Genomic DNA, 19834 nt, shown 5'->3' with positions numbered 1-19834 from the left:
GGAGACTCAGGTGTCCCTTTGACAGTGTATAAGCCAGCGAGCAACTGGACACTGTGAGGGATGGCAGGAAAAGAACACAAGAAGGTCGGAGCAGTGTGCTTAGTGTCACCCCAGCCTCTCCTCGCCTCGGAGGGTCTCCCTGGCCTCCCCGATTGACCCCCTGTTGTGTAGAGCTTCTGGAGCAGATGCTGGAAGTCCATGTTAATGATGGAGGAGTGGAAATTGGTGTTGCTGATCTTGACGGCAACCCTGAGCCTTTGGGTCCTCTGCATGCTCGTGCTGCCCTGTGCCACTGGCTTGTTGGCTGCAGTGTGTGTGAGCACCCTCATGTCCTGTTGGCCCAAGTGCAAGTACAAGGTAGGTGTCCACCCTGGTACCACCCCAAGCCCTCTCAGGGCAGGGTTAGCCCAGGACAAGGCCCATCCGTGGGGTGCTGGGAGGGAGCAGTGAACAGTGGCTGCTGCCCACCCAAGCCAGGCCCCTGCTCCAGAGCCACCGAGCAGCTTCTGCTCAGGCACCAGGCTTGCGGCCATGGACACTCCTGTGCCCATGACTCCGCTTACCCTTCCCAGGGTCCCTGTTTGCCATGCAGGGGCCCTCCTGGCTCATCGGAGACACCCCACAATAACCCCAGGCACTCTTTCTGGGAGCAGGGAACCTTTGCCAGGAAGTGGAGTTGGAAAAGCTGAGGAGGAAGAACCCAGTAGGTGAGCAACCCCATCCCAGAGCTGCGCCGGCTCTGCAGGGGCTCCTAGCCCAGAGATACCGTTGCACCAGGAGGCCCCGCAAAGGCTGCCATTGCTCATTCTCCCTCTGCCTCCTCCTTTCCCAGGAGCCTTCATCGTGAGGGATGGCACCAGGGGTCTAAGGAGAACCTGAAGGCTAAGTAAGCAAAGCCCTTCCCTTTGCGGGGGCAGCCCCATACTGGACCCCTGTCTGGGGAACCCCACATGTGGGTCCCTCTGACCGTGCAATTGCCAGGGGAGGCAACAGGTGGGCAAGGGCAGGACCCAGCACAGAACCAGGTCTTGGGGTCAGCCCTGATCCCCTGAAGAAGCCGAGGAAGGGAAGAGCTTGGGGGGCAAGGGAAGAGGCTGGTGGCTTGGGGAGGGCCAGGGAAAAGCTCTGCAGAGATGCCAGGTCTCCAGGGCACTGCTGCTGCTGACACCCACTGCACCCCTTCCTGCAGAGCCCACTGGTGGCCCTTGTGCCCCTCTCTGTGCTCAACCTCTGGCTGCCAAGTGCCTGGCCCCTTGCTCTTCATCTCATGCTGCTGGGCTGGACTTGTCCTGAGCATCCCCACGACCCCACCTGAGCCAGAGCACCCCAGGGTGAGCTGGAGCTCACCAAGCCACTCAGGAGAAGGCAGAGAGAAGATGCTGGGCCCCACAGCCAGCCATTATTCCCCCCACAGAACCCATGCTGGGGATGCTGCCCCTGCAAGGGGACACCAGTACAGGACAGGATCCACGGATGAAGGTGGAGATCTTGGTGCAGAGCTCCTCAGGAACCAGCCTTCCATTGCCAGATCCCTGGTGGAGTCCCTGAACTTCACCCAAATCTACCTTGACCTGCTGGATGAGCTGCAGAATATTCTGGATAGCGGTGCCCTGGGGATGGCGAGGACTTGCAGGCATCATTCTTCGACCTCAATGACCAGGGGACACTGGCAGCACACTCAAGACCGGCCAGGCAGAATGCAGGGGCTCCGCAGCACACCCAAGGGGGCAATACCAGCAGTGCTACCCTCCCCAGCGTGGACCCCACATTGTGCCAGCGCCTGTGGGCATGGGCACCCTCCCCTCCGGCCCTGGCCTGGCTGCACAGAGCTGCCATGGAGCCCCTGCCCTCTGTGGACTACAATGGCCTGGACCAGGGGCTCAGGGTGCAGTGCTTCAGGGAGCTCTAGGCCAAACTGAAGAAGAGCGTGCAAAGCAGCATTTTGGCCAGCTCAGGGGGCTCAGCACCCACAGGCACCACGGATGGGGAGCAGGCAATGCCATCCAAGCTCCGGTATCAGCCTGTCAATCAGTTCAATGCCAGGCCAGTGAACCTGTGAGAAGCTCAGAGAGAGCAGGTGGAGCTGTCGTGGGCAGGGTGAGCACAGCACAGAATCACAGGATACCTAGAGTTGGAAAGCACCTTAAGATCATCCAGTTCCACCCCCCCTGCCATGGGCAGGGATGCCTCACAACAGACCATATTGCCCAACGCTCTGTCCAACCTGGCCTTGAGCACTGCCAGGGATGAGCATTTACCACTTCTCTGGGCAACTCGTTCCAGTGCCTCACCACCTTCACAATAAAGAACTTCTTCCTTATACCCAACCTGAACTTCCTCTCTTTAAGTTTTAACCCATCACCCCTTGTCCTATCACTACAGTCCCTAATGAAGAGTCCCTCTCCACCATCCTTGTAGGCCCCCTTCAGATACTGGAAGGCTGCTATGAGGTCTCCACACAGCCTTCTCTTCTCCAGGCTGAACAGCCCCAACTTTCTCAGCCTATCTTCATATGGGAGGTGCTCCAGTCCCCTGATCATCCTTGTGGCCTCCTCTGGACTTGTTCCAACAGTTCCATGTCCTTTTTATGCTGAGGGCACCAGAACTGCACACAATACTCCAAGTGAGGTCTCACAAGAGCAGAGTAGAGGGGCAGGATCACCTCCTTCGACCTGCTGGTCACGCTCCTTTTGATGCAGCCCAGGATACGGTTGGCTTTCTGGGCTGCAAGTGCACACTGAAGCTGGCTCATGTTCATTTTCTCATTGACCAACACCCCCAAGTCCTTCTCCTCAGGGCTGCTCTGAATCTCTTCTCTGCCCAATCTGTAGCTGTGCCTGGGACTGCTCCAACCCAGGTGCAGAACCTTGCACTTGGCGTGGTTAAACTTCATGAGGTTGGCATCAACCCACCTCTGAGTTATGTCAAGGTCCCTCTGGATGGCATTCCTTCCCTCCAGCGTTATCAACTGACCCACAGTGTTGTTGGCATACTTGGTGAGGGCACATCAATCCCACTCTCCATGTCAACAACAAAGATGTTGAACAGGATCAGGCCCAACACCAACCCCTGAGAGACACCACTTGTTATCCGTCTTTAGTTGGACATTGAGCAATTGACCACAACTCTCAAGTGTATGGCCATCCAACCAGTTTTTTATCCACCAGGTGGTCCATTGTGGAGGCAGTGTTCTCACAGGAGAAAGGATAATTGGTACATAAACTCTGAATAATCCTGAAAGATACAGCAAGACCATGAGAGGCCCAAGGAAGCTTAAGCAAGCAAGATAAGAAGAAGCTGGAATTCACTGAGTTATGAGAACTGTGGACTGTTGGCAAGCTTTCGAGGTCAAGTTCTCACACCTGTGCTTAACCAATTATATGTTAGTCACTAAGGGTCTTCAAGACATGTATCCAATCATAATATGCCAAATCACTGTAAGTGCATGTAAGAAATACTATAAAAGGCATGGATTTTGTGCAAATAAAGCTCAGCTCTTGATTACATTAATCGGTGTGCTGTCCCCTGATCTTCCGCAGTCCACCCCTCAGATTTTCATCTCCAATTTAGAAACAAGGATGTGGTGTGGGAAAAGCATGGAGGGAGGGATGTGGACAGAACAGGACTGTCTTGGGCAGCCATCAAAGCTGTGGTGTTCAGGTGTTTCTGTACAGTGATATAGTGTAGCCTGGGAGCATTGGGATGGAGGTGAGGGATGTGATGGCTTCTCCCTGACTTCTGGATTGGATGGGGCTCTGAAATGGGACTGACACTAAAGTGTTGACTCCCTGCAAGGTGTTGTCCCTCTGGCCCCTCTGGAGATGGATGGTCAAGCTGACAGCCACAGGGTTTCTGTGTGCACTGAGCCAGGAGACCATCAACCTCCTCAGCCGCCCCTCTGCCTGGAGGCAGTGCTTCCTGTGCACACGCAGTACTGCTGGGAGGGAAAGCAAGTGGAGATGCAGGATCCGGCACAGATCCAGGAGGAGGCACAGGGCCCCGATGTGTGGAAGGGGCCAAGGAAGGTGGAATCCTGAAGGGCTTGCAGGGGGAGAGGGTTAATGCCAGGGAAGTCCGGGAGATGCCCATGCCACAGCTCAAGGGTAGCCCTTTGCTCAGGGCCCCTGTTTGCACCTCAGGGCCCCCCTCTGCCCCCAGCCTGGGGCTCTGAGGAGCCTCCCTACCCCGGGGGTCCTGCTGGGGGACAAACGGAGCCCTGGTGTCCCTCCTTGCCTCCCTTCTCTCTTCAAGAGTAGCCAAGAAGAGCCTTGGCTCTGCTGGGCCCCCCCCCATAGAGAACAGAGAAGTCACTGTGTCTTCCCTGTTCGAAGCAGCCCAGAGTTCCAGCAGTGGCTGCCCAAGACCTGCAGAAGGTACAGGTGAGGTGCATGTGGGCATGTGTCTGTTTTGGGGCCAGGGAGATGGTGGACTTCAGTGAGGAAGTCCAGGAGCTGCTGGACTATTTCAGACCCCCTGATGACAGCCTGGCTCAGGTTGCAGAAATGTCCCTCCTGCAGGTGCCACCAGCACCACCAGTGGCTGCAGGACCTTGCTGCCTGCCTGCCCCCATCCTGCCCAGAGGGGAAGCAGAGGCCAGGCTGGTTTGTTCCCTGCGCAGCCACAGGACCAAGGAGTCCTCGAGTGCCTTGTGCTCTGCTAGGATGGTCACCTCTGGAGGCCCTCAGCAGCAGAGATCCCCGAAGAGCAGCCATGAGCACTTTCCTCAGGAATGCAAGACCTACGTGGATAACTCATGGTGAAACTAGGCCTTTACCAGAGTAAACCAGTAACATCCTTAAAACATGCCTGAGAGCTCTTTATTTATTGAATGAACAGGTGGGCAATGCCCTCCACGGCTACAAGGGTATCAGGGACAGTGCTGGCAGGGGGACATAGGCACTGGGGCTGTTCTGTGCCTCGTCCCCTCCCTGAGAGGGGCTGGCATGTAACCCCAGCTATCCCAGAGCCCTGCTTCCTCCTCATTTCTGGGCTCCGAGACTTGCAGCTTGAGAGCCCCACAGTAACCACCGGGCACCTCTCCATTCATCATCACTCATCCCCAGTGAGGGATGCACAGCCTTGGGATTGATGTCATCCTCCCGCCTCACTTCTCTAGGACTAAAGCCATGAGTGGACCCCCAGAGGAGGAACGCAAGAGGAGGCCCAGCAGCAGCAGAGAAGTCCCTTGAGGATGCTGGAAGTCTGCTTGGAGAAGTGCACAGGGAACCCCTATTTTCCCAGTCCAAATGCCTTCCACCAGCAATGGGGCCCTATGGGCTTTTCTGGAGATCATCACCCAGGGGCTGTGGGCATGGGAGAACACTGAACCATTCTCACAAAGCCTTGACCGTCTCATCTCTGGTGGCAGTACTGAAGCTGTAGCCATAGACAATCCCAACACTACGTCTATCAAGACATACTGTTCCCCACTGGAATGCTTCAAGGCTCTGACGTAATCAATCTGCCAAAGGCTCCAATGAACCTTGCCTTACGTTATACACTGGGCATGGGTTTGATTTGCGTGGTTGGCCGTGAGCTTTATCTCATGTCGCCGGCAAGCGGCGAGGATCGCTTCACAGGTGTCCATGGGCACGGGTGTCCCTGAGGGTGGGTGCTGCCAGAGGCGCAGGGCACACAGGACCAAACCAGCAGTGCGGCGCAGGGCACACAGGACCGCGGTGGTGCCTCTGGACAACCCGGCGGCCACGTTCCAGCAGCGATAACTGCCCCGAGACCCCTCACCTGCCCCAAGACCCATCTCCTGCCCCATGACACCCAGGACCCTCCCCTACACCATCCCCGCTGCCTCAGCACCACGACGGCAGCGCGCATGCGCGACAGCGCCCTCTGAGCGAGGCGAGCCGAGCCGGGACAGGTGCGCATGCGCGGTGCGGGCGTTGCCTGGCGACGGCAGGACGCGGGTGAGCGGTCTCGGCAGCTGCGGCCTACCTGTGCGGGATGAAGCGCGGAGCGGGCGCGGAGGCTGCGGCGCCGGGATGGCGGGACCCGGGACAGGGCCCTGGCGGCACCGACCCCGGCCCTGGTCCCGAGGAGCGCATCGCCGCTCGCCAGCGCCGCATCGCTGCCCGCCTCGATGCCAAGCGCCGGTGAGAAATGGGGCCCGATTCCACCGCGGTTATGGCGGCTGCACCCCCCGCTGTCTCGCCCTAAATCAGAGCCGGGTCCTGGCGCCTCCGTGCCCTAAACCGGCACCGCGTCCCGCACCTTCCTCCCAGGCCAGCGTCTGGTCGTAGGTGATCTCCTCTTCCACCAGCTGGCACTGGGCTTGATGTCCCCGGCTCCAAAGGAGTGCCAGTTCCCCATCCCTCACCCATACTGGGGGGAGTCCCAGTCACCCAAACCCACTGAGCACCAGCACTGGCTCAGAGACCATCCCCACGGCTCAGAACATCCCCTGCCCACACCAACACTGGGGCACAAACTGAGAGGGCAGGGGCCTGACGTGGCCTTACCAGCTCTCATGGGATGCAGGATCTCTCCCAAAACCGGCCTTGGGTCAGGGACCACTCTGAACCCTGGACCACTCAGAGGCATTCTGCATGCCCTGCCAAATGGCAGGAGGTCAGAGGCTATGCCTCCAATCCCAGCTCAGCTCAAATTAGCGGATATCCCTGTTGTGTCCCCAGCCTATCTCTAGGGCAGCAATAACCCTTCCCCAAGACATGGTCCTGTCACGGACACTCTGCCCCTGTGGCCAAATCAGCACCAGACCCATGGCATCCGCAATCTGTGAGTCCCAATCTGGGATGCACCAGCAATGAAGCACACCTTTCCCCAAACCAGGTCTGAACCCACCACCCCCTCCACAGCCTAGTGAACTCTAGGAAAGTGCCTGCCGACCCTGTTACCACACCATGGGGCCAAAACAGACCTAGGTCACTGACATACACCCCCATTCCAACAGGCTTATTTCCCCCTTTCCAGTCCCAGACCCTTTCTTAAAGGTCAAATTGAGCCCAAGGATCTAGTGTGGGATCCATGCCAATGCTGAAATGGCACCAGACAGAAGCTGGCTGTCTTCATGGCTGAACAAGGGCCACCCCTCCCACCTCCCCAGGTAGTCTCTGCCCCCTGCTCTCCTCCCTCTGGGAAGCAAACAGGGGAAACTGGGACCCCCAAGCCCTGTGCAGTAGCCAGCCATGGGCTCCCCTCCCGGCTTCAGAAAGGGAAGCTCAGAGCCTGTTTTCCCTCTGAGGGCTGTCCCACCCTTTTGTGTCTCCTTTCTGCAGCTGTGGGGACTGGCCTGGGACTAAACCTGCACTGAACTGTGCTGTCTGGGCTGGGATCCCAGGTCCAAGGCCAAGTCTGAGCATTAGGAAGATGGTTCTGGTTCAAAATGTCCTGTCTTTTTCCCTTTTCTGCCCAGAGAGGCCCTTGGAGAAGAGCTGGAGCCAAAGGTAGTAGAGAAGAAGGAAGAGCAGAGAAAGAGCCACCAGCAGATTGAGGAGAGCCGGCAGGTGCGGCAGTAGGGCAGGAAGGTCTTCCTGGGGCCCTGATCACTAGAAATTTGGCTTTACCCTACTTTTAGCTTTGTGTGGTGCTCAGAGTTATGCAGCAGCATTTATGTGAGAAGGTGAGAAGAAGCAGGGAAAGAAACTCCTCAGGACTGGGTTGAGGCTGATTCTTGGGCTGGATCCTGGGGATACAATTTTCCTGTGACAAACAATCCATATATTGGTACAATCTGGGACTGACATCATGCATCCAAACCTCAGCACAACACCCCTGACCCATCTAAATATGCAAGAGAAGCAAACCAAGAAGGTGCTCTGTGCACATTCCTCTGTGCTGATGGCCTGGAAGGCTTTGCAGGAGAGGGAGGACCCATGGGTGCATTGAAGTCACAGAATGAGAGAATGCTTTGGGTTGGAAGGGACCTTAAAGCTCATCCAGTCCCAACCCCTGCCACAGGCAGGGACACCTTCCACTAGACCAGGTTGCTCCAAGCCCCGTCCAACCTGGCCTTGAACACTGCCAGGGATGGGGCAGCCACAGCTTCTCTGGGCAACCTGTGCCAGGGCCTCACCACCCTCACAGAGAAGAACTTCTTCCTAAGAGCTCATCTCAATTTCCCTTCTGTCAGTTTAAAACCATTCCCGCTTGTCCTTTCCCTACAGACCCCTGTCTAAAGCCCTTCTCCAGCTTTCTTGTCAGCCCCTTTAGGCACTGGAAGCTGCTCTAAGGTCTCCCCCAGAGCCTTCTCATCTCCTGGCTGAACAAGCCCAGCTCTCTCAGCCTGTCTCCATAGCAGAGGTACTTCAGCCCTCAGAGTATCTTTGTGGCCTCCTCTGGACTGGCTCCAGCAGGTCCTTGCTGTGCTCATCAATACTGCCATAGCATGATAAGACAGGGCCTATGGGTCCACACAGGCACCTCAGCATGTGGACAGGAGCCAGACCCTGGGTGGGCATAGCAAGAGTTCCCTCAGTATGCTTTCCTCCAGAGCTCAGGTGCCTGTGTGTGAGATGTGTACCACCTACTTCACAGAGGCTGGCCAAGCTGCAATTTGAGAGCATGCAGATGGTGACAAATATCCAGGTGGCTGCTGACTTGAGGGAGACGCAGAGGAGGGCAGAGAATGAAGATCTGAAGCTGCAGAGGTATGAGACTGTGTGGTGGGTCTGCACTGTTGGGAAGGAGCAGTGCAGATGTGGTGCAGCTTTCTTGGTCATCCAGGAGCACTCAGCAATCAGGGCTACACTGAGTTTATGTTTATAAGGAAAACTGAGGCAAAGAGCCTCCAGGTCCTACCTGCCACAGCGCGATCTTTACAGAGCTCTGAGGGTCAAGGCTGGTGGCTTCCCCAGCTGGCACTGCAGTACTATGGATGCCTGGTTACCAGTGTCCTACAAACCCATCACATCTTCAGCTCCAGAGTTGCAGAAACACAGCTGGTTCTCAACTTTTCATCCCAGGAGCCTTTACCGTCTATTTGTGGTCCTCCTTGCTCCAGAAGCATATGCACATTTGCCTTTGAGTGTTCCTTGCTGAACAGGTCTCCTGAGCCTGGAGGTGAAACCATGGTGGAGAACGTGCTACTGTTGTGCTAAGAGGTGGCCTTTTTCCGGAGGCTGCCCTCCAGTCATGGAGGTAGAGGTAGTTATTAGCCATAGCAAGGGAATGGGCTGGGACAGCCACATCAGGACGTATGTGAGGAGGGGGAAGAATGTGAGGATGTGCTCATTTGGTGAACTGGATATTAAGGTCTTTGTGGTGAGGGTGGTCAGATGCTGGGTCAGGGCCCCCTGATACTGTAGAGATCTTCCTTGCAGATATTCAGTACATGCCTGGACAAGGCCCTGCACAACCTGCTCTGACACTGAAGTTAATCCTGCTGTGACCGGCGGCTGGTGATTTCCTGAAGCCCTTCCAGCCTCGATTATTCTCTGATCATCTCTGTGTGCTTTCCTGGGCAAACCTGCCCTGCTTCACCAGAGGAGCTGGGCAGCCTCCAAGGGACGGGCTCTTTCAGCCCTGTCCCCAGGACTCGATCAGCTAGGAAACCCTGAGTCCTCGCTCCCGCTGCCTTTGGAGGGCACTGTAGGAGCAGTTTGTGGAAGGCTGGCTGTAGCAGGATGCATGTCCCTTGCTCAGTGCGCTTCCCCGTGGGAATCTCATTAAGGAAACAGGTGCCGTGTCCAGGAACTGCCCGTAGAGCAAATCTGAGGGTGGCAAAGATAGTGGCCGCTGTTCAGCCTGAGCCAAAAGCCATTCACAGAGCACATTGAATGGTGTCTCCAGAAGAGGAATGAGTTTTGCTGGCTGTTCAGCACCGTCTGGCTTTAGCTGGAGTATGGTCTCTGCATAGTTTGACTACCAAGTCTAGAAGTAGCTGGGAGGCTGTTTGGCACTGCTTGTCCATCTCCTCTTGCCCAGAGACAGCTTGCTTGGCAGAAGCAGTAGTGCTTCTTACAAAGGTGACTGCTGCTTGAGCTGAGCTCCTCAGCCTTTTCTCCCTTGGGTAAGGGCAGAGCTGGAGAAATGCCTGTCTGAAGAGAAGGGCATGCAGGATCCCAGCTCTAACAAGCACTTGCAAGAAAGCTGCTGTTCCACTGGCATCTTGAGGCCATTTTGAGTTCAAACTGGGTTATGCAGGAAAAAGTGCTCCTGTAGGCTGGGCCACCAAACCATGTCTTAAGCACTTGCTGCCCTGCCCCAGCTCCCCATTTGCCATGTACTCCTTATTACATGCAGGATGCAGAAGCTGGAGAATGAAGCCAAGTCTAGCGCACAGAAGTTTGCGGAGATCACCTCCAAGTGGGCCTTGGCCAAGGACATGACGATCCCACAGGATCTGTGGCAGCTGCTGAACCAACAGCAGCAGCTGTGTGTGCTGCTTCTGGAGCAGAAGAACAAGCTCATCAGTGAACTGCAGCAGGTAGCATGGGGACCAGGCAGGAGCAGCTCCAAGGCTGGGGAGGGTTCAGGCTCTGGAGGATATTATTCTAAAGCATCCCAGTGTCTGGATCTTCAATTCGCCAGCAGGTGGCTGGGGTCTGTGCAGTGTCAGTTTCTTTGAGTTGAAATCGTGTCACGAGTTGCAGTGCCAGTGTCCTGACATGAGTGCTCTAGCGATGTGCAGTGCACAGGGACAGACACACAGGACACTGGCAGAAGTATGACAAGCTGGCGGGGCCCAAATTACACGACAAAAATAAAAGGCACATGAGCAGAGAGGGGGAGTGGTTTTGTAGAGGGGAAAAAGGCATTCCCACATCAGGTTCTCTTGCCCTCAGAGAAGGAGTGGTGTGTTTGCAACATCTGTCACCTCTCACTCCATCTCACCTGGACCTTTGGCAGTGATGATCTGTCTTTCCTCCCCTCTCTGGCTCTTTGCTCTTAACACCTCTTATTTGGAAAAGACAGAGTCCTGCCCTACCTAGTAGGACCCATCTGGGTCCTACCCTTTCAGTTATCCCCTGAGGATTCCTGGTCAAATCCTTCTCTCTGATTTCAGCATCCACTCTTCTCCTCCAGGAGCTGAAAAACAAAGATGAGCAATATGTGCAGGCCATTAAGAAGCAGTCAGATGATATCCACTTGCTTTTGAAGAGAATGGAGGAACAGATCAGGACCATGGTGAAAACTTACCATCATAACTTCCTACAGATTGAGGTATCCAGTTCATATGGTGGAGGAAGAGCCCAACAACAAAGCCTGCAGCCGCTTACTTCTCCATACCTATGTCAAAAAGATCTCAGGCTCATTGCACTGGCTGGGTTGACTACTGTGCAGAGCAGCATGGCTGATGTCTTGGTGAATGAGGCTGAAATCTGGCCAAGCAAGAGTACTGAATGGTGCTGAGTGCTGAGGGGCTGGTTTATACCGTGCTGTGAATGACTGTGGTTCAGTGCAGAGCAACTCAGTCATGTACGAAAACTGCTGCTGCTTGATGGCTGGTTATTCATGTCTCTAAAAGCCAGAAAGTACTATTGTGGTTCTTTAGTCTTACCTTCTGCAGAGCACAAAGTCCCACCTCACAGATCAAACCTGCACTTGTTGCTGAGTGAGGGCATCCTTCTCCATTCAATGTCTTGTAAGGTGGAATCAAATGGCTGCCTGATCCAGCTTCACTGCTGATTACCAAGCAATGATTTCCAGTGAGCTGACATTGCTACCCACCACCCAGAGCATCCCTCCCAGCTCCGGGTGGCTGATAGCAGCAGTCCCCTTGGGTTTGCAGAGGGAGGTCTCCTGTTATGGAGACATCAGGCCAGTGTTTGTTCATCAGACAGCAGCAGCAATCTGCAGCCAATCCTCTCCTGGAAGCTGCTGGCCTGGATTAGTGAAAATTGGCAACGAATGGTGCCAACATGATGGTGAAGGGCTCTGTCTTCTTCACAGAAAGCTTTTGAGGAGGAACGGAGAGAGCTGCTGGACAGCAACAGGAAGAAATGGGAGGAAGCCATCCAGGCCCACAATGCACAGGAGGTAAGGTCCATGTGGGATTTAGAATCACTCAATAGTTTAGGCTGGAAAACACTTTTAAGATCCTTAAGCCCAAATGTTAACCGAGCACTGCCAAGAGCACCAGTAAACCATGTTCTTGAGTGCTACATCTGTACATCTTTTAACTTCCTCCAGGGATGGTGACTCCACCACTGCCCTGGGCATCCTCTTCCACTGCTTGACAGCCCTTTCAGGGAAGAAATTTTTCCTAATATCCAATCTAAACCTTCTCTGCTGCAACTTGAGGCCGTTACCTCTTGTCCTATTGCTTGTTACTTGGGAGAAGAGACTGACCCCACCTCACTACAACCTCCTGTCAGGCAGTTGTAGAGAGTGGTAAGGCCTCCCCTGAGCCTCATTTTCTTCAGGCTAAACAGCCTCAGTTCCCCATAGCTGCTGCCCATATGGAAGCAGCCTGTCCCTCAGGAGTGTGGGGAGCAAAGACGCAGTTTTTCAGCCTTCTCTGCAGGGGAATTATCCATGCACGACCTTGCTTTAGGCTACCCAAAGGAACTGATCACAGGAGGAAGTTGTCACTGTTGATAAACAACATTCTCCTTTTGCCCATAGATGGAATACCTCAGTGCCCGCATGAGGAAGGTGGAAGAGTTTGAGAAACAGTTGAGCCAGCTGCGGGTGCAGGATGAGGAGGAGTATAACACCATGAAGATGCAGCTGGAGAACGATGCAGAGGTACAGAAGAGGCTGGTGTGTGCCATGTGGCAGTGGATCAGATCTCCCTGGGCTTTTCTGTGTGTAGCTGGCTCTGGTATGAAAGCTGCAGCTGGTATCTGGTCACCTCAGCTCTTCAGTGTGCACAGTCCAGGCCTGTGTCAACAGGGTGAGTGAGCTGCTGTTCTCTCCATGGATCCTATACCATAGTGTCCCTCTGCCCTTGGCTCTCAGAGGTCTGTAGCACCTGAACTAGGTGTATAAAACATCTGAGAAAGTCAAGGGGTTTACTTCTGACATCATGATTGAGAGGAAGATCAAATTGTGCGACTGTCCTGACACTACATCATTTCAGATCAGCCCAATTTCCTCCTTTGTCAGGGTCTTGGCCTAGGAGGTGTGAGCTTTTTCTCTGACATCTAGCCATCTCTAATGCCCTTGAAGCCCACGTGGTGTGAGAGCTGTAATGAGTTTGCCCATACTCAGGTAAGAGGGCATGCTATAGAAGAGCACAGTCCTCCTAGGAAGCCTAGGGAAACACAGGCAAGGGTTGATGTCTGGAAGGTTTTGCACAACTGCAGGTGAAATATTACTGTTTCAAGGTCCCTGTCAGCCTGAAAGGGCATGTCCCGGGGGGACAGTCCTGACTGTGGGTTCTTCATGTTGATAACCTGGAAGTGACAGAGTGTGTAACTAGCAGCGTGCTGGAGATCAAGGTTCACAGATGGTGATGGGGAGCTATTGAAAAAGGCACCTGCTGCCTTTAGCTGTAGTTGTAGGAGGGTTTATCTGTAAGGCAGGGGAGGGAATTATTCTTCCTTATATCTATGTGTCCTTGTCCAGGTTTGACAACATCCTTGGGAACAGGTGAGATTGTCTAGAACAGACCAAGCAGACAAATGACCCCTAAGAAAAAGTTGCTGCTTAGGCTGGGAAAGAGTTCTGTAGGGAGATATCTACAGATACGTGTCCTCTGTAAATGCAGGAAAAAGTAATGGGGTTGAGTTTTGGTAGGAAAGATTTAAATTGGCATTCAGAGTTTGGTTTGAAATTTCAAGCTAGGAAAGTGGCAAGGGCTTGGTCAGCAAGAGTGACTGTGACCTTGATTTGCTGCTCTGTGATACATGGTTTTAGGAACAGCTGAAGTCAACTTCTGCTAGGACTGATTTGGTGAAGTTTTCTCTCTTTGGGGCAGAGGGAGGAGCTACACACCCTCCTGGTTCCCTTCAGAAGAAAAGAGAAGTTGGAAGTACCTATTTTCCTGACTAACCTGTGGTATCATTATCCTGAGGTATCTCTGAAGCAGAAGTTTAGCTAATACCTAACAATGAAGTCTGTGGTTTGAGGGTTATTGAATACTCACCAGTTTCACTAGATGGGAATCAGCATTTTAAATACAGGGGTTGGGCCATGGCTTTCCTCCATCTGCTATAAGGAGGAGGTCCCTTGGCCCTGCTGGGATTTACCTCCATCTTTTCTTCAGTCAAGCACTGATCCTAACCAGGTGGGACAGCTTCTGGGTGTCTTCTCAGGCTGCGTGTACACTCTCTGTTGTAAGTAGGGCTACCCGGGAGAGCACCAAGCCAGCTAACTTGGGTACCAGTGTCTTGCCTGCTTCTAGCCTACCACTCAGGACTCTTTATCTGCCCTCGGAGATGTCCCTGGGCCTAGAGAGACCCTGCTGGGTATCTCTGCTGTGCAGACTGCTGTGCACAACCAAGCCTGTAGCTGATGCTGTAATTTAGGGGCATGCAGGAGCTTCATACCAGTCACTTCCTAATGTGGAAGAAGTCCTTATAGGCTCCTCAGTAAAGCACAGTATTATGAGATTTTTTTCAGACTCCTGCCTCCTTTTGCACCTGGAAAACACACTGATGAATTAAACCACACCACCTCTCACCCATCCATGCAGTCATTCTGCCTGTGATGCCACTGTGCCCCTTGAGCTCATTTCAAAGTGACCTGTAGAGCTGTCAGAGAGCAGTTCATTGGCAGGGTGCGATACCTCCCAGCCCAGAGCAGCCCCAGGAGACTATAACAATCAGCCCATGAAGTGGCTCTTCCTTTCTATCAGCTGTCAAGCAAACAAGGTGCTGGGAAGCTGAGAGAGATGTCTCCTCCATTGCAGATGTCTCCTCCATTGCACCTGTGGAGCAAAGGGAGCAGAACTCACTGCCTCTGTCCTGTGTCCAGGCTATGCAGTGTGATGCTGCCAAAACAGATGCTTTGCTTGTTTTGTTCTGGTTTCATTAAGACCTGGAGCACAGGCAGTCCTGTGTGTCCTTTCCTCCAGCTTGCCAAATAACTTCTGAGCCTCTTGGTTAATTGAGAGACATGCAATCCTTAAAACTGACATACAAATCAGCATCTGCATTGAAGAGAGAGCCCAGAATTAGTGCTCCACTGAGTGCAAGTTGGATAAAACATGTCTGTTCTCCCTTCCCCAGACATGGCCCTGTAGCTTGTACTGATGGACAGCCAACATCACCACTCACACATGAGGGATGCCACATCAGCTGGGAAAATGTGTGTGGGAAGATGGGGTTTGGAGACGTAGGATCAGTAGGATCCAGGCTTCAGTGTGGCCTTTGCTTATGGCACAACTTGTTCTCATGTTTTCTGGAATGTCAGAACCTGGAGAGGCAGCTCCAGCAGATGAAAGCTGTTTATCGCCTGAACCAGGAGAAGCTGGAGTTCAACCTTCAAGTGCTTAGGAAGCGGGATGAGGAGAACACCATCATCAGAGCAAAACAGAAGAGGAAGCTCAACCGGTAAAAAAACATCCCTGGAAGGTGGGCTCTGGCTTACCAGCTATCACCTCCCCTGGGCCAGTTTTTGGGGAGCCTGTCACCTAGCACAGGCCAACAAGCTCTGTCCCAACCCATCCCCGGGCAGGGGTTAGCCCAGGGCAGGGTCATCCCCAGCACACTTGGAATAGGCTGGCCATGGCCAGCTGCATCAAGGTCACTCAGGCCTTGTCACTGAGTCATTGCTAGTAGATAAACAGCCTCAAGTCCCAAAGCTTTCATACAAGCTGGGTATGCCCAGAAGTGCCTCTTTGGGGTGCCCAGCTTTGCTGTCCCTCCATAGGCTCCACAGCTTGCTCAATAACCTGAAAATAAAACTGGCCAACCGAGAGAAGCAATTCAGAGAGGAGAAACAGAGCATGGCGGTCGACTGCGAGAGCATCAGAGTGCGGTGCAAGGATGTGCAGAGGAGGATGAGGTGGGGTGTGCGTGGGCATCCATCCATGACAAAGCCTCAGAGCACCTAAGTGAGGTGCAGGGGGAGCCAACTCATCGTTCTGAGGCATGGAGCCTGCTTCCATGGGCCATCTCCCTTCTGCACAGGCAGTTTGCTGTCGCCAATGCCGAGAAGTTCATGGAGGTCTGGCTTATGAATGAGGCAGAAGCCAAAGGCCTGATGCGGAAAGCCCTCGATGCAGATCACATCATACACACCCAACAGCTGGGGCTGCCCTGGGAAGAGCCTCATTACTGGTTCCTGAACAATGTCGGCCCCCTTGGGCATTATAAGGTGAAGAGGAGGGCGACCAAGCTGGCTGCAGAGGTCCTGACAGGTGGGATGCACAGTGCCCTTGTCACCCTTGTAGCAGTGGGAGAGCCTCACCTTCCTCCGTGATATCTCCTTCTGTTACTCCTGTCCTTGCCATTGCAAGGTAGGAGGTGACATTTTGAGCCCAAGCAGAGGCTGTGCCCAGCCCTGAGCTGGCTCATGCCAAAGCAATGTGAGGATCTTCGTGCTGTACTTTAGCTCAGTGTTCCCAGTTCTGGACAAGCTGACCAGAGATTGTGTCCCAGGTTCTTTGGGGCACTTTTCAAGTCACAGGGAATAATTGTGATTTCCCTGATGACTCCTGCAATGATGTGACTGGGGAGCACAGTCAAAGCATAAAGGCGTTTGTTCGTCCTTCTTTCTCCATGTTTCAGAGGGCAGCTCTGGGGAAGGACAAGAAGAGGAAGGGAGAGAGGAGAAAGAAGAAGTGGGCAGCAGTGAAGGGGGAAAAGAAGACACAGTGAAGGTTGAGGGCAGAGTCACAGCCCTGGGAAATATCTCAAAGAAGACTGCTAAGAGGATCCTGGAGCTCGTGAGCAAAGAGTTGGTGCGTGATGATGTAGCACGTGCCTTGGTCAGGGAGCGGCCATATCGTCCCCTGCTTGTTCCAGCTTGTAGGGGATCTCTTCTGAGCTCCATGTCTTGGGATGAAGGCTTCTGCATGGCACTGCCTTGCTGTGCCAAGCAGCCTGTTGTCAGAGAGCTGCCCCAGGGGCTGGAAGAGGGTCTCCAGGTGTCTGTTCCAGAGCCCCCTGGCCCTGCCCAGCTTCACAGTGCCTGCCTGCTGCCCACTCTCCCTGCTCAGCTTGCCACCACAGAGATGACACAGCTATAGCATTGCATGGGCTGGCCTCTGGGCAGGGGCAGAGACACTCACTGTTTCTCTGCACCCTCTTCTCTTGCCTGTCTCCCTAGGATTTCCTCATTGAGAACAAGCTGCTGAAGCCCTTGAAAGCGCTGGAGAGGCACAACCGCATCCTCATAAAGCTCGACTACATCTTTGAGGTGAGCTGTGGCTTGGCCCATCAGGGGCTGCAGGGAAGGGAAAGCTCTCTGCCCCATGTCCATGGGGTGTAGGAGTCTCAGCCCCTCCAGTGAGGTCAGGCTGGGCTTCTGGGAGTACTCTGGGGCAACAAGGGGAGAGGAGCACTGTGAGAGGGTGTGAAGCACTGTGGCTGGATGCTTCTCAACTCAAGGCCGTCCTGCTGACGAATTGGACATCTCCAGGGCCCCTCCAAACTGTCCTCAGACTCTCCCATCCACAGATAGCCCCAGCTGTCCCACACTATCCCCTTCTTACCACTCGCTCCTGCCTTGAGTGGCATCGCCGGAGGGGTACCCTCTGCTCCTGGGAGATGCTCTTTGTTCCACTCCACCTCCCGTGATGTCTCAGGGGGAGGCTGACCTGGTTCCTCTGCCTCCCCAGGCCATCGGAATCAACAGTGAGGATGACCTGTACCAGCTGCTGGACTTTTTCCTGAAGTACAAATCCCAGGAGGTGGCTGCGAGCCAGGTGGGACCACCAGGGGCAGCAGTGGGGAAGAGCCCAGGTGTTCCGGGAAGGAGGAGCAGAACATCTGAACACCCAGGGAGGGCAGAGAGAGGGAAGAGGGTGTTGACCCTGAAATGTTTCTCTATGATGGGACAAGCGAGTTGAACATGCCAGGGCTGAGGGGATGTAATCTTCTGTTTTGGCCAAATAGAGCCTCTTGCACATGAATTTTTGCATCAGCTCCCTAAATTTGCCAAGGCACAAGGCTATGGGCAGCTGGAGCTTTCAGGGGGAAGGTGGCTCTTGGGGAGGAGGAGGTGGTCAAGGCACTGTGCCCAACTTGCTGGCCTTCCCTCCAGAGCCAGAACAGCCCAGGTGGAGATCCAGCTGAGAGCAGAGAGGATGATGGATCTGGCACCCAGAGGGACAAATCCCCTCAGAGCTCGCTCCCATCTGTGCACATCCACACTGATGATGTCCTAAAGATCCTGAAAGCGTTTGTGCGGGACTTTGACAAGTTGAGGTAGGACTATGGGCAGAGCGGGGCAGTTGTCACTAGGAGGGAGCTGGGCTGGGGCACAGCAGGGGCTCTGGGTGGACTGCATTGCCCTGGCTGCAGTGAGAGCTTCCCCCTGCCTGTCCTGCAAGATTACAGAGGGGTGAGGAGGGTCCCACCAAGGCAGGGGTACAGGCAGTGCCTGTGTGAGGGATGACTGGGGATGACGAGGCAGGAGATGAGCAGCAGCAGGGGGAGGGAAGCAAAGCCCTGGAGCAGGCAGGTACCAGCTGTGGGGTCATGCTCATCCATGTGATGATGGCAGTGGTGCTCAGGGCAGCTGAGGGGCTATTCCTCTCCAATGAGGAGCTGAGCCCCAGGGCTTTGTTCTCTGTCCCCCAGGCAGAGGAAGGGGGAGGAGAAGAAAAAAGACAAGGATAAGGAGGTGCTACAGGTACGGGACAGCTCCAAGGATGGGGAATACTGGGAAGCTGTGGCACATGTTATCCCCGAGACGACGCTGAAGCTGTGGGATGCGCTGGCAGCAGCACTGGAGGACTATTAGTGAGTGCCTGGCAATGACTGCTGGGGACAGGGCAGGCTGGTGGTGTGGCTGGGGAAACCACAGTGGGGCTGGCACCACCACCAACCCTCTGCCCTCCTTGCTCAGTGAGGTCCTCAGGCGGAGGGCCATCCTGGTCACCGAAGCAGGCATCCTTCAGCAGCAGAACTCAGAGCTGTGCCGGTTGCTGGAGAAGTACGTCAGCTCTGGGGTGAGTGCATTATCCCCCTCTTTCATCCACCCCATGCTGTGTGCCCCACACAGTGCTCCCAGACATGGGGCCACTGCCCAGAGCCCATCGCTGTCAGGCTCAGGGAGATTTTCCCTACAGTTGAACAGCAAACTGATCTGCCCTCCCACACAGTGGATGGATGTGAACCTGTCCTGACCTGGGGAAACACAGTGAGTGCCCAGGGCCAGGCCACATCTTTTCTCTGCCCGGAGCTGAAGCTGTGTCTGGGGCCAGGGCTAATAAACCCTTCACAAACCCGGCAGTTTGTGTGTGAATCCTGAGCGCCCTGCTTGCCTCCAAAGATGCTGGGGAGCCACAGCCAAGCATAACCCCAATCCAGGGGACTCATGGCACTGTGGGAAAGCTTTTCCCATATCACTTATGCTACAAAGCCATGTGGTCAGTGTCGTCCCTTCTCTCCATGCAGCCCAAGCCAGGACCCTGCACCTCCCAAGGGTCAGCATCCCACTGCTGTGTCCTGGCTTTGGCAGAGCTCACCTTCTTTTACCTGTTCTTACACCTTATTCCCTACTTTTCCTTTTACTGCCCCAACATCTCTTCCCCCCCCCAGAATACCCCCAAACAATCCACTCCCAATTATTTTTCCCTCAGTGGTCTCAGGGCTGCTACATCTGTACCCAAATTCTGCATTTTGGTGTGGCCACCTTGCATCAGTCAGGCCACCCCCCTGGTTCACACCAGTTCTATCTCATTCCCAGTACAGACTTTATCTTTAGCCTTGACTCCCGTGCTGAGTGCTAACACAGCACATGCAGTTTCTCATACCAGAGCAGAGTAACACTGTATTGACTTTTTTTTTGCTGTCCTTGAATT

The 19834-nt window shown here is 54.4% G+C and overlaps 1 protein-coding gene and 1 long non-coding RNA gene across 2 annotated transcripts; both read left to right on the top strand.

Moving 5' to 3' along the window:
• Window positions 1–1605, top strand: LOC133273490 (uncharacterized). Its single transcript, XR_009744839.1, has 4 exons — window positions 1–84; window positions 172–357; window positions 654–886; window positions 1415–1605. It is a non-coding gene; the product is annotated as an uncharacterized LOC133273490 (long non-coding RNA).
• A 4352-nt stretch (window positions 1606–5957) lies between these two features.
• Window positions 5958–19262, top strand: DRC1 (dynein regulatory complex subunit 1). Its single transcript, XM_061461117.1, has 17 exons — window positions 5958–6107; window positions 7388–7478; window positions 8509–8621; window positions 10216–10399; window positions 10999–11136; window positions 11866–11952; window positions 12541–12663; window positions 15274–15413; window positions 15733–15867; window positions 15993–16222; window positions 16593–16765; window positions 17134–17223; window positions 17645–17731; window positions 18070–18233; window positions 18609–18770; window positions 18877–18979; window positions 19100–19262. The coding sequence occupies exons 1-17, from the start codon at window positions 5959–5961 to the stop codon at window positions 19154–19156; spliced, it is 2226 nt and encodes a 741-aa protein (XP_061317101.1). The 5' UTR covers window position 5958; the 3' UTR covers window positions 19157–19262.
• Window positions 19263–19834: the final 572 nt, after the last annotated feature.

This window comes from Pezoporus flaviventris, unplaced genomic scaffold, assembly GCF_033815535.1.
Source record: "Pezoporus flaviventris isolate CSIRO_AGI_PZ_B2104156 unplaced genomic scaffold, CSIRO_AGI_Pfla_v1 ptg000031l, whole genome shotgun sequence".
Classification (NCBI taxonomy): Eukaryota; Metazoa; Chordata; class Aves; order Psittaciformes; family Psittacidae; genus Pezoporus; species Pezoporus flaviventris.
This window is presented reverse-complemented; position numbering and strand designations above follow the sequence as displayed.

What these genes read in the sequence shown, in the direction of transcription:
- DRC1 (XM_061461117.1), top strand. Translation starts at nt 5,959, where the DNA reads ATGAAGCGCGGAGCGGGCGCGGAGGCTGCGGCGCCGGGATGGCGGGAC. An exon ending in AGATTGAGGAGAGCCGGCAG is followed by an intron (nt 7,479 to 8,508) that starts GTGCGGCAGTAG and finishes CCTACTTCACAG; the next exon opens with AGGCTGGCCAAGCTGCAATT. An exon ending in AGCTCGTGAGCAAAGAGTTG is followed by an intron (nt 16,766 to 17,133) that starts GTGCGTGATGAT and finishes CTGTCTCCCTAG; the next exon opens with GATTTCCTCATTGAGAACAA.